At 40.9% G+C, this 13,989-nt stretch overlaps 1 protein-coding gene across 1 annotated transcript in view; it reads right to left on the reverse strand.

Moving 5' to 3' along the window:
• LOC135526460 (protocadherin Fat 4-like) overlaps positions 1 to 13,989 on the reverse strand; it is a 125,255-nt gene that overhangs the window by 46,689 nt on the left and 64,577 nt on the right. Inside the window, exon 2 of the mRNA XM_064954853.1 lies at positions 926 to 1,057. Within this exon, the coding sequence (XP_064810925.1) occupies positions 926 to 1,057 (132 nt within the window). The remainder of the gene's footprint in view (positions 1 to 925; positions 1,058 to 13,989) is intronic.

Here is a 13,989-nt window from a genome sequence, read left to right on the forward strand (position 1 = left end):
ACATCCTGCCTAAGCTGCGAAAGATGGAGCCTTTTTCTAATCAAGGGTGAAGTCAGTGATGTAATGTGAACTACAGAGGCCCGCGGAGGGACAATCTGCCCGGAGCAAGGAGTCAATTGTTAGCTGCTCTCCTCAGGGCTCGGTGACACCTGTGGTCCCTAGCCATCTCATGTAACGTCAAAACACGTGATCGTGTGTGTCTGTGTGTGTGAGCAAGAAAAAGGGCTGTAATTTCTCCAACTACAAGTTGTGGTCACTGGTGTACCAGACAACCTCAAGGAGTAAGGGTGCACGAGCACTGGAGGCCCATGCGCCCATCATCGATTGTCCATTTTCTTCCCGCTTCATAAATAATTTTGACAGTAACCCTCCAAAAAGTCATACATAAAGCCTTTTCATTTCCATATTACTAGGATTCTAGTGTTTGTTTCTTGGGCTTCAGGAATGTGACTGATCAAACTGCATTACACCAGTGGCTGTGGTCGGATACTTGGTAAAATAATTGCAGAGCGCATTAATTGGACGGAATTCTTATTTAATTTTTATGGATATTGGAAACTACGTTTCTACCTGCAGCCACTTTAAGAAATCCCTTAACAGAGGCTCACATCTGCTCATTTACATATTTTCATTTCCAAGTTCCTATATGCAGATAAGAGCAATGTAGTATATTTAGGAGGTTGAGCACTTTACATTTAAGTGCGGCACCAGATCTAGTCAAGATGTACATAAAAAAAACATCAATTTTGATGGTAACACAGAGATAACGACGGTATGCCTTGTACATTTACTTTTTGTAATGGCTGCCTTTTGGCTGATCTTTCCCTCTAGCATGGGGGACGGGGACGGGGGAGTTATCTGCCAGAATTCCATTCAAATAGGCAGAAGACAGAATATAGAAAAGGCCAATCCTGGGAGACTTTACCTCATCTGCGTCTGTGGCTGTTAGCTGCATTATCTTGAAGCCATCACTGATGTTCTCTTCGATGGTCACGTCAAGAATATCGTTCGGGAAAACAGGTGGGTTGTCGTTGACGTCCTGGAGCGTAATTTCCACCTGGAGAGAAAGAAAAACACCACCATTTCCATGAAAACAGTGCCAAACTATGCCTGCTATAGCCGTTAGGTTCACTGCGAAACGTCCTGCTCGCATTTCTGACAGATATGCGCCCAGCAGGGACAAGTGATCATTCTTCCACTCTTCATAAAACTGCAGAGGGCTGAGGAGAGGAGAGTTACTGAAATGTCAAGTGTTTCATATTCACATTCTGAATAGTCTTATTTTGATGTCAAGTGTAGAGATCAATGGTAGTTTGATGACAAATGTAGAGTGTAGTTATCAATGCATTAGACTGGGACAGTTCCATCGAGAGGGAGCTGCTTTATGGTTTTACACACGTCTACACAGTGTAAAGACCGTATTCAACTACTGCCTGGAGATACACACTTCTTATTAGTGTTTTACACAACCCAAAACCATTCTGTGGTATCTTTAGCATAATGAAAGAGTGAGGTGAAGAGAGAGAGAGGGAGAGAAAGATAGAGATATTATGGTGTCAAATTGTGTCGAGCCCATAAATATTACATTTCCACTCATACTCCACAATCCAATCTCATCCCCTAACCCAAATATGCATTTCAATGCCAGTAAACAGTGTTCACTTTGAATCATAACAGACAGTTCCGTTTGCATTCTTTGTTTATTGCTTCTATAAATATGGAAAAGTCGGGTTTGAATTCTCCAGTGTTGCCAAATCCATTAATTTTGACAGTGATTATGGTAATTATTTGCCTCTATGCAGTCTTATTCAGTCCTACAGTTGAATCTGCCGCTGTGCGGGTTGATGTGTGTTGCTGAGGCGCAATAGGCCCCAAAAACAATATATATACCTTTTGGATCATGTGTATATTGATATTGTGCTGCTAGATATTACTGCACTTTTGGAGCTAGAAACATAATCCTTTACATATTACTGCACTGCTGGAGCAAGAAACATCGGGCTGTCCCAACAAAAAATTATCTTGGTCGACCGAGAGTCGTGGGTTCTTTCGACGAATCGATTGGTCAACATTTTTAAACATGTATTTTTCCATATATAGACTATATGTAGGTAACTGAGTTTGTCTGATGCTTTAAGCATTGTGATTAAAAATTAAGACACAAATTACTAAAGAGGGAGCAAGAGATCAATATAGTCTAGACAGAAGAAAAAACTCTCCTCCTCCCGCTGCCTCCTGCTGCTGGCCTTCACAGATTCTGACACTAAACTCCTGAAGTTGACAGTAATAGGCTACACCAGCAGTCGACAACCTTTTCGATTTGGAGTCCCAAGTTATCATACCGTTTCTACTGATCTGCGTGCCAGTTATGATTTTCATATGCATATTTTCATGGAACAGTTTCATTTAATTTATGTCTTCATATCTCAAAATAATTTAGAATAGTCTTCATATGTGACCCAATTCAGGAAACTAGGCGTATGTCGCAAATCACGACTTCACAGGAACACCTTTTGAACGTAGAAAAATATATTTTTTATGAAAATGCTTTTTTTGGCAGAAATGCCTTCTCGAACATGTGAACTTTCATGTGCCTTAATATCAAAGGCTATGTCAACTGTAAATACAAATTGTTAAATTATTAAATTGTGAGCCTAGTTGGTTTAGCCAAAGAAAAAGTCAGCAACCTTCCCACTAGCCATGGTTGGCTGAGATAATGATTGGGCTGGACATGCCGAGAGATGAGTTTGGATTGGTCTGCGGTGTTGCATCTTGTGTCTATGAAATGAGCTGCTCGTAATGCGTAAATAATCCTTTCTACTGCAGTTTTCTTGAAAGATATGTTAGCCATGGACAACTGCAAATATGTTGCTACTGCTCTCAATAACATTGCTTCCCTGAATTTACAAGGCGCTATCGACCAAGGTCAGTGGGAATAAGTTGTGATGGAGTACTTTCTGGATGACGAACATGCCATGCAATGCTGACTCTCTTGTTTTATAACGAATCAGTGGAACACAACGGGCAAAACAAGCTGTGCAAACTAAACAGAAACAACACAGGATGTATTATAAAAGGGGTGGCAGTCTGCCGTGAAGCTTTCCTCCATGTATACAGGTAAGAATCTAGCTACAGATTCAGATATTATACATTTCTAATTTTGTCAGAAAGTTGTTTTCATTGCAAGCTAAAGCTTGCTGTTAGCTAGCCAGCTGGAGTTTGATGGTTGGCTTGCTAACTAAAAATGAACCTAATGTTATTTGGTTAACTTTAGTTTGTTATGACAATCAGTTTGTATTGTTAGTAACGTTACTCTATGGATTGGGATTATAGTTCATTTTTTAGCTTGCCAGCTAACGTTAACGTGGCATGTCTAAACAAAAGATCCCAAGTTAAAGCTTGCTGTTAGCTAGCTAACTTTAGCTGAGGTTAGGTGGCTGGCTTGCTAGCTAACATTAACTTGTGTGAATGAAGCGTGTGTAACGTCAGCGATGTTTTCTCAGAATTCCATTTCGCATTGCTAGATATAGCTTAATGTTAGCTGGCTAACATTGAACTTATTGGTTAACTTTAGCTAGCTATGACAATTGGTTTGTATTGCTAGTTAAAGCTTGCTATTAGCTAGTCAGCTAGATGGCTGGCTAGCAACAGTAGCTAACACTACCTGAATGAAATGTGTGTAGTGATGTTATCTCTGCCATTTCACATCTATTCTGTAATAAATCTGAAATGTTTGTGTGGAATTTGTCTTTCACAGCATTAATCAGTAGAACACTCCTGACTAATCCACCAGTCATACAGTCATCAAAAAGAGAGCTGGCCCAGCAAGCAAAGGCAGCAGCGCAGTCATCAACAACATGCAACATTTCTTCACCAACTACGAAGTTGGGAAAACACATGTGGACCTGAAATGTGATAACTGCAGTGGCCAAAACAAGAACAGGTTTGTGCTCTGGTATTGTTCCTGGTGGAACATGTGCAAGCTACTCCACAATCTGGACTTTCACTTCCTGATCACAGGCCACACCAAGTTTGCCACTGACTTGTGCTTCAACCTCACCAAGCAGCGCGTCAGACAGACCAGAGTGAACACTTTATCTGAGATTGCTGGTGTTGTGAAGGACAGCACTATGACAGGGGTCAATATCCCAGAGCTGGTTGGACTGGAGGATGGTATGGTGCTGGTGGAAAGCTAATGCTGGCAACAACACCTGACTCCGTACTTCAGGCCACTGGCACAGAACAAGCAGTACCAGCACTTCAGGTAAAAAATAATTATTTGTATGAGGTTATTCTTATCTAAACTTGGGAGGTGAATTGATGTGGTGCGGTCCAGTCATATGTTGCTGCAATTTTTGTGTGTTATCCTGCTGCTCAGCCACTTTACCCCTGATTACATGTACAGTTGAAGTCGGAAGTTAACAAACACTTAGGTTGGAGTCATTAAAACTCGTTTTTCAACCACTCCACAGATTTTGTATTAACAAACTATAGTTTTGGCAAGTCGGTTAGGACATGTACTTTGTGCATGACACAAGTAATTTTTCCAACAATTTTTTCCAAACAGATTATTTCACTTCTAATTCACTATATCACAATTCCAGTGGGTCAGAAGTGTACAAACACTAATTTGTCTGTGCCTTTAAACAGCCTTGAAAATTCCAGAAAATGATGTCATTGCTTTAGAAGCTTCTGATAGGCTAATTGACATAATTTGTGTCAATTCGAAGTGTACCTGTGGATATATTTCAAGGCCTCAAACTCAGTGCCTCTTTGTTTGACATCATGGGAAAATCAAAAGAAATAAGCCAAGACCTCAGAAAAAAAATGCAGACCTCCACATGTCTGGTTCTTCCTTGGGAGCAATTTCCAAATGCCTGAATGTACCACATTCATCTGTACAAACAATAGTACGCAAGTATGAACACCATGGGACCACACAGCCATCCTTCCACTCAGGAAGGAGACGCGTTCTGTCTCCTAGAGATGAACGTACTGTGGTGCGAAAAAAAGTGCAAATCAATCCCAGAACAACAGCAAAGGACCCTGTGAAGATGCTGGAGGAAACGGGTACAAAAGTATCTATATCCACAATAAAACGAGTCCTATATCGACATAACCTGAAAGGCCGCTCAGCAAAGAAGAAGCCACTGCTCCAAAACCTGCCCATAAAAAAGCCAGCCTACGGTATGCAACTAACAATATGGGGACAAAGATTGTACTTTTTGGAGAAATGTCCTCTGGTCTGATGAAACAAAAATAGAACTGTTTGGCCATAATGACCATCGTTATGTTTGGAGGAAAAAGGGGGAGGCTTGCCAGCCGAAGAACACCATCCCAACCCGTGAAGAACAGGGGTGGCAGCATCATGTTGTGGGGGTGCTTTGCTGCAGGGGGGACTGGTGCACTTCACAAAATAGATGGCTTCATGAGTGAGGATAATTACGTGAAAATATTGAAGCAACATCTCAAGACATCAGTCAGGAAGATAAAACTTGGTCGCAAATGGGTCTTCCAAATGGACAATGACCCAAGCATACTTCCAAAGTTGTGGCAAAATGGCTTAAGGACAACAAAGTCAAGGCATTGAAGTGGTCATCACAAAGCCCTGACCTCAATCCTATAGGACATTTGTGGGCAGAACTCAAAAAGCTTGCGCGAGCAAGGAGGCCTATAAACCTGACTCAGTTACACCAGCTCTGTCAGGAGCAGCGGGCCAAAATTCACCCAACTTATTGTGGAAGCTTGTGGAAGGCTACTCGAAACATTTGACGCAACAATTTAAAAGCAATGCTACCAAAAACGTCTGACCGACTGGGAATGTGATGAAAGAAATAAAAGGTGAAATAAATCACTCTCTACTATTATTCTGACATTTCACATTCTTAAAATAAAGTGGTGATCCTAACTGACCTAAAACAGAATTTTTACTGAGATTAAATTTCAGGAATTGTGAAAAACTGAGTTGAAATGTAGTTGGCTAAGGTGTATGTAAACTTCCGACTTCAACTGTAGATGTGTAACTCACTCAGGTTTCAACTCAGGTTGCACGGCCTTAACTTATGTATGGAATACTATGTGATAGGTGCGTGTGTAACAGTATATAAAGTATGCTAATGTGCTGGTGTGAAGGCATTTGGGCAGTGGTGTAAAGTACTTAAGTAAAAAAAGTTTAAAGTACTACTTAAGTTGGTTTATGTGGTATCTGTACATTACTTTACTATATATATGTTTGGCAACTTTTACTTCACTACATTCGGAAAGAAAATAATGTACTTTTTACTCCATACGTTTTCCTTGACACCCAAAAGTACTTGTTACATTTTGACATGAAAATTGTCCAATTCAAACACTTCTCAAGAGAACTTCCCTGGTCATCCCTACTGCCTCTGATCTGGCAGACTCACTAAATACAAATGCTTCATTTGTAAATCATGTCTGAGTGTTGGAGTGTGACCCTGGCTATCTGTCAATAAAAATAATACAATTGTGCCGTCTGGCTTGCTTAATATAAGGAAGTTGAAATGGTTTATATTTTTACTTACATTGTGTACATTGTGCCCCTGGCAATCCGTCAAATTATTATACTTTTTTTATATACAATTTTAAATACAGTTTAATATAAGGAATTTGAAATTATTTATACTTTTACTCAAGTATGACAATGTAGTACTTTTTCCACCACTGGATGTGGCTGGGGGTTATAGCAATTCTTTCACATGACCCATGAATTTAGACAAGTGTATCTGGGTAAGCATCATCTAATATCTAATATTTATCAAATATTTTTATCTGGACACTTCTGTTTACCTGGAATGTTTCCTTATTGTAGGCTACTACCACTTTCAGTCTTTAGCACATGACCTCATGTGAATCCTTAAAGAGATGGGTGGGGCTGGCTTAAGAGGGTGTGAACAATGCTGAATGGGTGTAGACAAAGTAGAGCTCTCTAGTAGGTACCAGAACATTCAAAGGCCCTTTTCTCAAAAGTGAGTTTACAAACGTATCAACTTTCAAAGCATAATTACTTTCCCATTGTTTCCTCAAATGCGGTGTATGATATACAATTTTGTAACTATGAGTCTCTACTTTGATCCAGTGTAAAAAACAGAAATTCAAATTTTGCTACAAAAGAACGAATCCAGGTGGTGAGTCACATATTTCAAAATCAAAGTCATGTGTTTAATCAAAATTATATCTAAATGAAAATGATACAAATCTAAAAGTAACTTCTATTGCCATTGCCAATATGTAAAAAATAGCCTACATAAAGCCAACAAATAAAAACATTGCAGCGCGCATTTAAAAAATATGATACAAATAAATATCCTATAAATCATATTGGCTCTGCATGGCCAGTCTGCAAGGACCTTGAAACATTGTATCAACTATTAACTTGGGTCAGGCCTGAAGCTTGTGCTAGCAAACTTGCAACATTGTATAAAATATGCTGGGTCCTCAAGAGTTTCCTGTACCAGTGAGCTCCGGAACAGACAGACACAGCTGTAGGCTATTTGCACAAGGGATAAGAAGTAATCAGGCAGGCCTTTTTTTATGACATTTCCACCAGATCAGAGCATGACATTTTTTCCTCTTTCATGCTGAGAGGTTATCGAAAGGGAGAGAGCTGGAAAGATTTTTCAAATAGACTACATTGATGAACTATTATCATTATCAAATGATATAAAAACAGACTTTGTTTATTTGTTTTTAGAGGCAAAGAAAACATTCCTTTGAGAATATCCACAGTGACGGTGAGTTAAGATAACCATCAGTAGCATCAGATCCCCAAATAGACACATTTCTAGGCCTACATTCGTGCAAAGGCCAGGTAGGTCTAGTTCTATGCGTAACCAGGTGCATGTCCTTACTCAAGATTGACAGGAGCGCTCCAAACAAAAGACAATGAATAAATTGAAAATGGAATGAAATAAACCAAAAGTTATTCCTCACAAGTGTAGGCCAGATTGTCCATTCCTACACTAAAAACGATAAGACTGTAATAATTCATATATTGAATGTATTAACAGAAATGATGGTCACCAAACAAACATTGGTTTGGAATGGTGGGCCACTCCTGTGGCCTCCGCAATGGATTAGTCGACTCAGACAGGCATGAGTCAAACAGGTGTCTCGTGTGTCACACATATATATATATATATATTTGACACTGGTTGCCAAAACAGCCTATCGACCAAACAATCGTCCAGTCGACTAAATAGGGCCAGCCCTAGTACACGACCAACTTTGCATCACGTCCACCAACCGAGGTTTCCCCCACAGGCATTTACTATGCAGACAATTGGCTTCAAGGCCGCAGGACCACCAAGAGGGGGGAGATACAGGAGTCTATTCATGCCTGCCAGTGACAGGAAAAACAGACCTCACGTGCTCCTGCAAATCCACTCTAAAACAAGCCGCATGCAGGATCTACGAGTAAATGCCACCATCCAGACCCTTTTCAAGAGCTGCAGCCGATTACAGATGACCCAGTTTGAAAAGCTTTAAGACGCCTGGACAGAGAAGGGCTTAACATATTGAATTGAGATTCTTCTCATTGACTTGAGCACTATCATTGCTTTGCTACAACTATTTTCATTCACACATTCCAAAGCCAGATGAAAATTGGATTTGTAAGTCTGAATGTTTACTAACGCTGTCCAAAACCAAGAGCAGTCTTGAAAAGACTATGATTCAACGTGTCTCCAAGCTGACCGCTTATTAATCTGATTCTGAATCAGAGTTTTTGGACTGTTCAGTGGTCTCTGTCTGGGATGAGCATGTGGTGGATCTGACCTTGGGGCCAGATAATTGGAGAACAAGAATTAACGCGGGGCCTCGCCGGCCATCATGGCTGGGGCGCCATTTACAAGGTAAAAACAAGACGGGAGACGACATCACTTGCAGAGCCGAGGGACTCGGCAAAGTCAACAAACAATGTCCTCGACGTGTAAAAAGTGCAAGGTCCAGTTCAGAGGAGTGAACTAATTAGAGAAGATGTGCGGTTATGAGAAATAATTATAGTTTACATTACCCAAGCTCCCCTGGGTGAGAGATATCAAAGACGCTTTGGTGAAAAATTCATCGGAGGAAGATGAAGCGAGATCTGGAGGTAGGAAGGAGTTGTTTCGTTCCCCTGCTCAAACCTGTCACTCAGGCCCAGATGCCCCGGTGTGATACAGGTGAAACACATCGTTTACAGGGGAAAAGATTGTGTTTCAGGCCACTACTATTTCGAGTTGCAGCTGCTAACTGGCTGCTATTCTCCATTATTTATGCCTGCCATGAATGATTCACAGGCCGAGCCACTCCTGAATGCTGTCGATTATGATACCTTAAGTGGCCAAGGACAATTTGCCAGGGTCTACGCCCATCTCAGCCTGCAACTTGGACAGAGGATTTCTTATCCAACAGGAATTGTTCACATAGTCTAGTCGGTCAAATCGATAAATCAAGGGCACATATTTCTTAACACAGTGAGGTGGATTCCAATTCTTCTAGATGATTCATAAAATCCTCCATGTACCATTCCATTCAACCTTCTGGCCAAACATTCTAGCCCATAGCCAATTATGAGAGAAGAATTGCACACACTTCATCCATTGAGCTACTAGGAACCTTGCGGGATTTAAACACTTCATAAGCTCAATTTGCAGTCTCAACAAGCCATATCTTCAAGCAAAAAAAGGCTGAGACTGCAGACACTGAACGGTTTCACTCCCTCTCACTAACAGTAACAAAATGTACTGAAACAGCCACTCCATCCTGGTGTGCTTGAGCCATGTGGTGCACGGTGAGGAGAAACACAGGACCTGGTTTCCATGGTATAGGCATCGCCTGCATCCCTGAGAGCACACTACATTTCCCTTCTAATCATCCTCATATTGTAAAAGGTGGAACCACTGGGAGTGATTCACACACACTTTCCCCCCATCATACCTGCAGCCGTGCCAAGACATTACCCCCTATAGTCAGTACACATATTTTGTGAGTTAGTGAGTCAGTCAGTTTTCTACCAGTGGAGGGGGCCGCTAATTAATTAACTCAATGCTGGTCTGCATTAAAGATGAGTAATAAGCTACACATCAGTTACTCCTACTCATTACTGTGATCGCAAAGACTCCACCTGAAAAGAGTAAAAGAAACATCAGCAAGGTAACGTCTCTCTTTTCTAACACTAAAACTTCTGATGCAACATGTTGGAAAGCCAAGTCTGGTTCAATTGATCATAAAAACTGACAGGGGAAAGGGGTGTGTCTCGTGTGGAGAATAATAATTTCAAAATGATTACAGGTCTCATTAGACATTGTTGACGGCTTGAGGTGAAAGTTCTTGGAAGTATCGACTTCCAGCACATTATTTTTGGGCCTTTTGAAAATTGAATAATTCCATTCTACATAACCAAAAAATGATTTTATAGCAGTAGTGTACTTGGAACTAATGTGCCGAAAACCTGGATCACCAGGGCTATTTCACTGTAACACTTCATCATAGCACAAGGCCAAAATCATGAGCAGTCAAAAGACATTACTCAGACGTTGGCTTTGAATAAAATAAAGGGTACAAAGAATGTTTGTATCGCCAGAAAATGAACTCGATATTAAAACGTGTTGATTCTATAAAAAAAATAAAAAATAAAAAAAAGTTGGCGGAGGACGACTGCACTATTTGTTTTCTGTGAAATTACGTTCATCTGCTGTTATGTTTGGCCAATAATTCAACAGGGCCTTGAGGTAGCTGGAGTATGGACAGAGAGCATGTTGGGAAAGAGAGGAAATGGAGCCATCACTGGAGCATCTCACATTCACTTCTGACTTCCAAGCACTAAGGAATGGATGCAATCCGTAGCGACGAAGATCACAGTTTTAGCGTGGTTGAAATGTAAAGGTCATTTTCAATTCACTGTGAATGCAGGTAATATTTTGGCGCTATGGACTGAATCCACCTTCTTACTACCCATTACTAAGGTCAGCCAAGACACTTATAAAAAATAAACATCTTGTATCATAGCGCCTCTCCTCTTTTAAGAGATCTAATTTAACTGTACTGTAAGAATATTAATATGTATATAGGAATAGTGTGTAAATAGTATTTTTGGGTGTCTTCCTAATGTAACTGCATTTATTATTTTCAAAGTAATGTAATTTTAAATGTAATGCAATAACTCTTATTTAATTATTATTTTTTTCAATTTAATGTAATAAGTTATGTTTTTCTTGTCTATAACTATTCTGTACTTTGTCAGGTATTTGTATGTTTTATGTGGACCCCAGGAAGAGTAGCTGCTGCATGTGCAGTAGCTAATGGCGATCCTAATAACTAAACTTGAATGAATAAAGATGGGTCAGTTCATACAAGGAACACACCTTCCATGGTTCTAAGCAACCCTATGCATTAGTGAGATCATACTCTTCCATGAGATTCAGTAGTATTTAAGAGGCACTGTATTGTTTGAAGGGTTCTGTCATCTTCCTGACTCTGGGAATGGATGGCCGACCCTCTAGAAAACCCCAGGCCCGGTGTCTGTGTTTGCATTGCTTAATCTGAAAAGCGTATGTCATGAACCATGCACGTCTGATGAATGCCCTGCTATAGCTCAGAGAATGTAAAGGCGGACTGGGGTGATATAACGGCACATTCAACATTATTTATTTCCTGTGGCTCCTGAGACTTGCAGACAAAGACCATCTTTATTTCACTTTATCTTCACTCTCTCTCCCCATCTCTCCCTCTCTCCTTTACTCATTTCACTGTTTAGATATAACGTCAGCGATTTTTTTTGGGCCCTGGATTTATGGCCATGGCGGCTTAGGAACCGGCGAGTTCCGAGGGTCAAGCACAACTCCAAGTGCCATTCCAGGCTTCGTTTTTAAGAGCAAAAGGAAACATAAGCATATAATAAAGGTGACGGCTCAGGTATAAATTATCTTATCCTCCTGCTTTTTACACATACGCAATCACGACTGGCTTGATTTGTCAAACAAAAGCCCCCGCCACGATCAATCTTCCTGACCGCAGCCGGCGGCGTGTGCTCCAGAGATGGGAATTGGACTGTGCCAGGACTGGGAATGTACACGGGGAAAAGCTAGACAAAGCTGGAACGCCGCCAGACCCCAACACACAGTGCTGGGGAGAAGTCAGAATACGGTCCTATCCCCCGAGCTTCCAAATCTTCTCCAGCCGGAAAAAAATCCACGGAGAGAGAAAACTAAACAAAACAAGAGTGCCTGCAAACGATCACAAAGCACCTCGTTCTTATGTAACCAACGAGTGGTGGAGAGACAATGCCGGACAAGTGGCTTTAATAAAGAGGATCACCGTCCTCTCAGAGGAGCACTTCAGCAACTGTTAAAAGATAGTTTGTCTACAGTCGGTCCTCCAAACCCCCTGCAGCCTCTGCCAAGCAAGGTTCCCTCAATGTGTATAGGAGGAAATATATAATCCTAAACTAATAACCCATAGTCTTTTTGGACCGGAGTATTGTTTCATAGAGTTTCTGGGCTCGTTGTCGAGTACTCCCCACATAAAGACTTGAAACAAATCATGATGAATTGTCGTTTTTAATGGTCCAAGGTCTTGCATTATCCAGAATGTGAATGCAGCACTGCTATTTTTCTCCATAAACAGTCATATTTCTTCTATATTGTTGGTACCAGGGAGAGTTTAGTGGAAAGTTTAATTAGTAGTTGAACTATATCAGAGCTAACGAAACAGACGAGAGACAAAGTTTACCTGTCCTTGAGGCCCCAGCCCACTCCAAAGCTATCCTCAAAACCACCATAGCCTAAAAACCACATATCCCAACGATAAAAGGTTAGAGAAATTTAAGAACATCAACAAGCACACCTTATTTCTCACCAAGAGAGAACGATAAGGTAAAAAACTAAAACAGGATTTGCAAAAATTCTGCTTTGAAGTTTACAAAAACACATTTTTATCAGTCTTCCTTGGGCTTCTGACAAAATGGAAATGGACTGCTATGGGAGAACATCTCCATCTCGGAGCTACGAGCCCTGCGTGAGCATATGGCCTAAGAACTACAGTTTATTCACTTTCACCATCCACTATTGCATTCAAACCACATTGAGCATGCAGGAATGAAATAGGGGGAATAAAACACTATGCTAATTGCTCATAAAAAAATATTGACAAAAATTCAACTCAACCATTTTAACCAACTCAACCATTTCAACCAACTCAACCATTTCAACCAACTCAACCATTTCCTACCACTGCCTGCTGTTAACCCTCGAAAACTGATGAAGAAAAAATGACAGAGTACAGTACAATTGTCTTTCCCATTGCCAACTGATAGTGATTCAGAGTCATCATAAATACTGGAAGATAATACTGAGTGCCCCTGCATGCAGTTTCAAGTTCAACCCAGGGGATTTCAACAAGACAACTACTAAATCTAAGGGATACAGATACAAGGCATGTTTCTTTCAAGCCAAAGTCAGTCTCCAAGACTTCTGGAAGGAGAAGGATTTAAAGACTATTCCGGCATCCATTTAATAGTCGCTGTCCGCAAGTGATTGATGCATAAGATTTTCAGAAGCAGGGAGCAGAAAAGGCACTGGCGATATGCTCGTCTGGAGTTGGCCAAACTATGCATGGAAGACAGTCAAATCTGCAGAGGCTGCTCATTTATTTTCAGTGATGTACGTCCCGTTAAACTATTATGGAAGCTAAGAAATTGTCATTAAAAAGTGAGGGCCCTGATGTGGCTTTGAGGGCATCAGGGGAGGCAAGAGCTGACCACATGCCTGACTACATGACCTCAAATCAGTCCATTAACAGAACATGATTGGGAAGGTGAAAAATGAGGAGGGATTGGGTGGGAGGAAGGAGGAAGGAGGAGGGAGGAGGGATTGGGGTTGGAGGAAGGAGGAGGGATTGGGGTTGGAGGAAGGAGGAGGGATTGGGGTTGGAGGAAGGATACTGAAATCTTGTGTGCATTTTATTCTACAAGGGTGAATGGAGGGTAGT

This window comes from Oncorhynchus masou, chromosome 32 (genome assembly GCF_036934945.1).
Source record: "Oncorhynchus masou masou isolate Uvic2021 chromosome 32, UVic_Omas_1.1, whole genome shotgun sequence".
In the NCBI taxonomy this organism is placed as follows: Eukaryota; Metazoa; Chordata; class Actinopteri; order Salmoniformes; family Salmonidae; genus Oncorhynchus; species Oncorhynchus masou.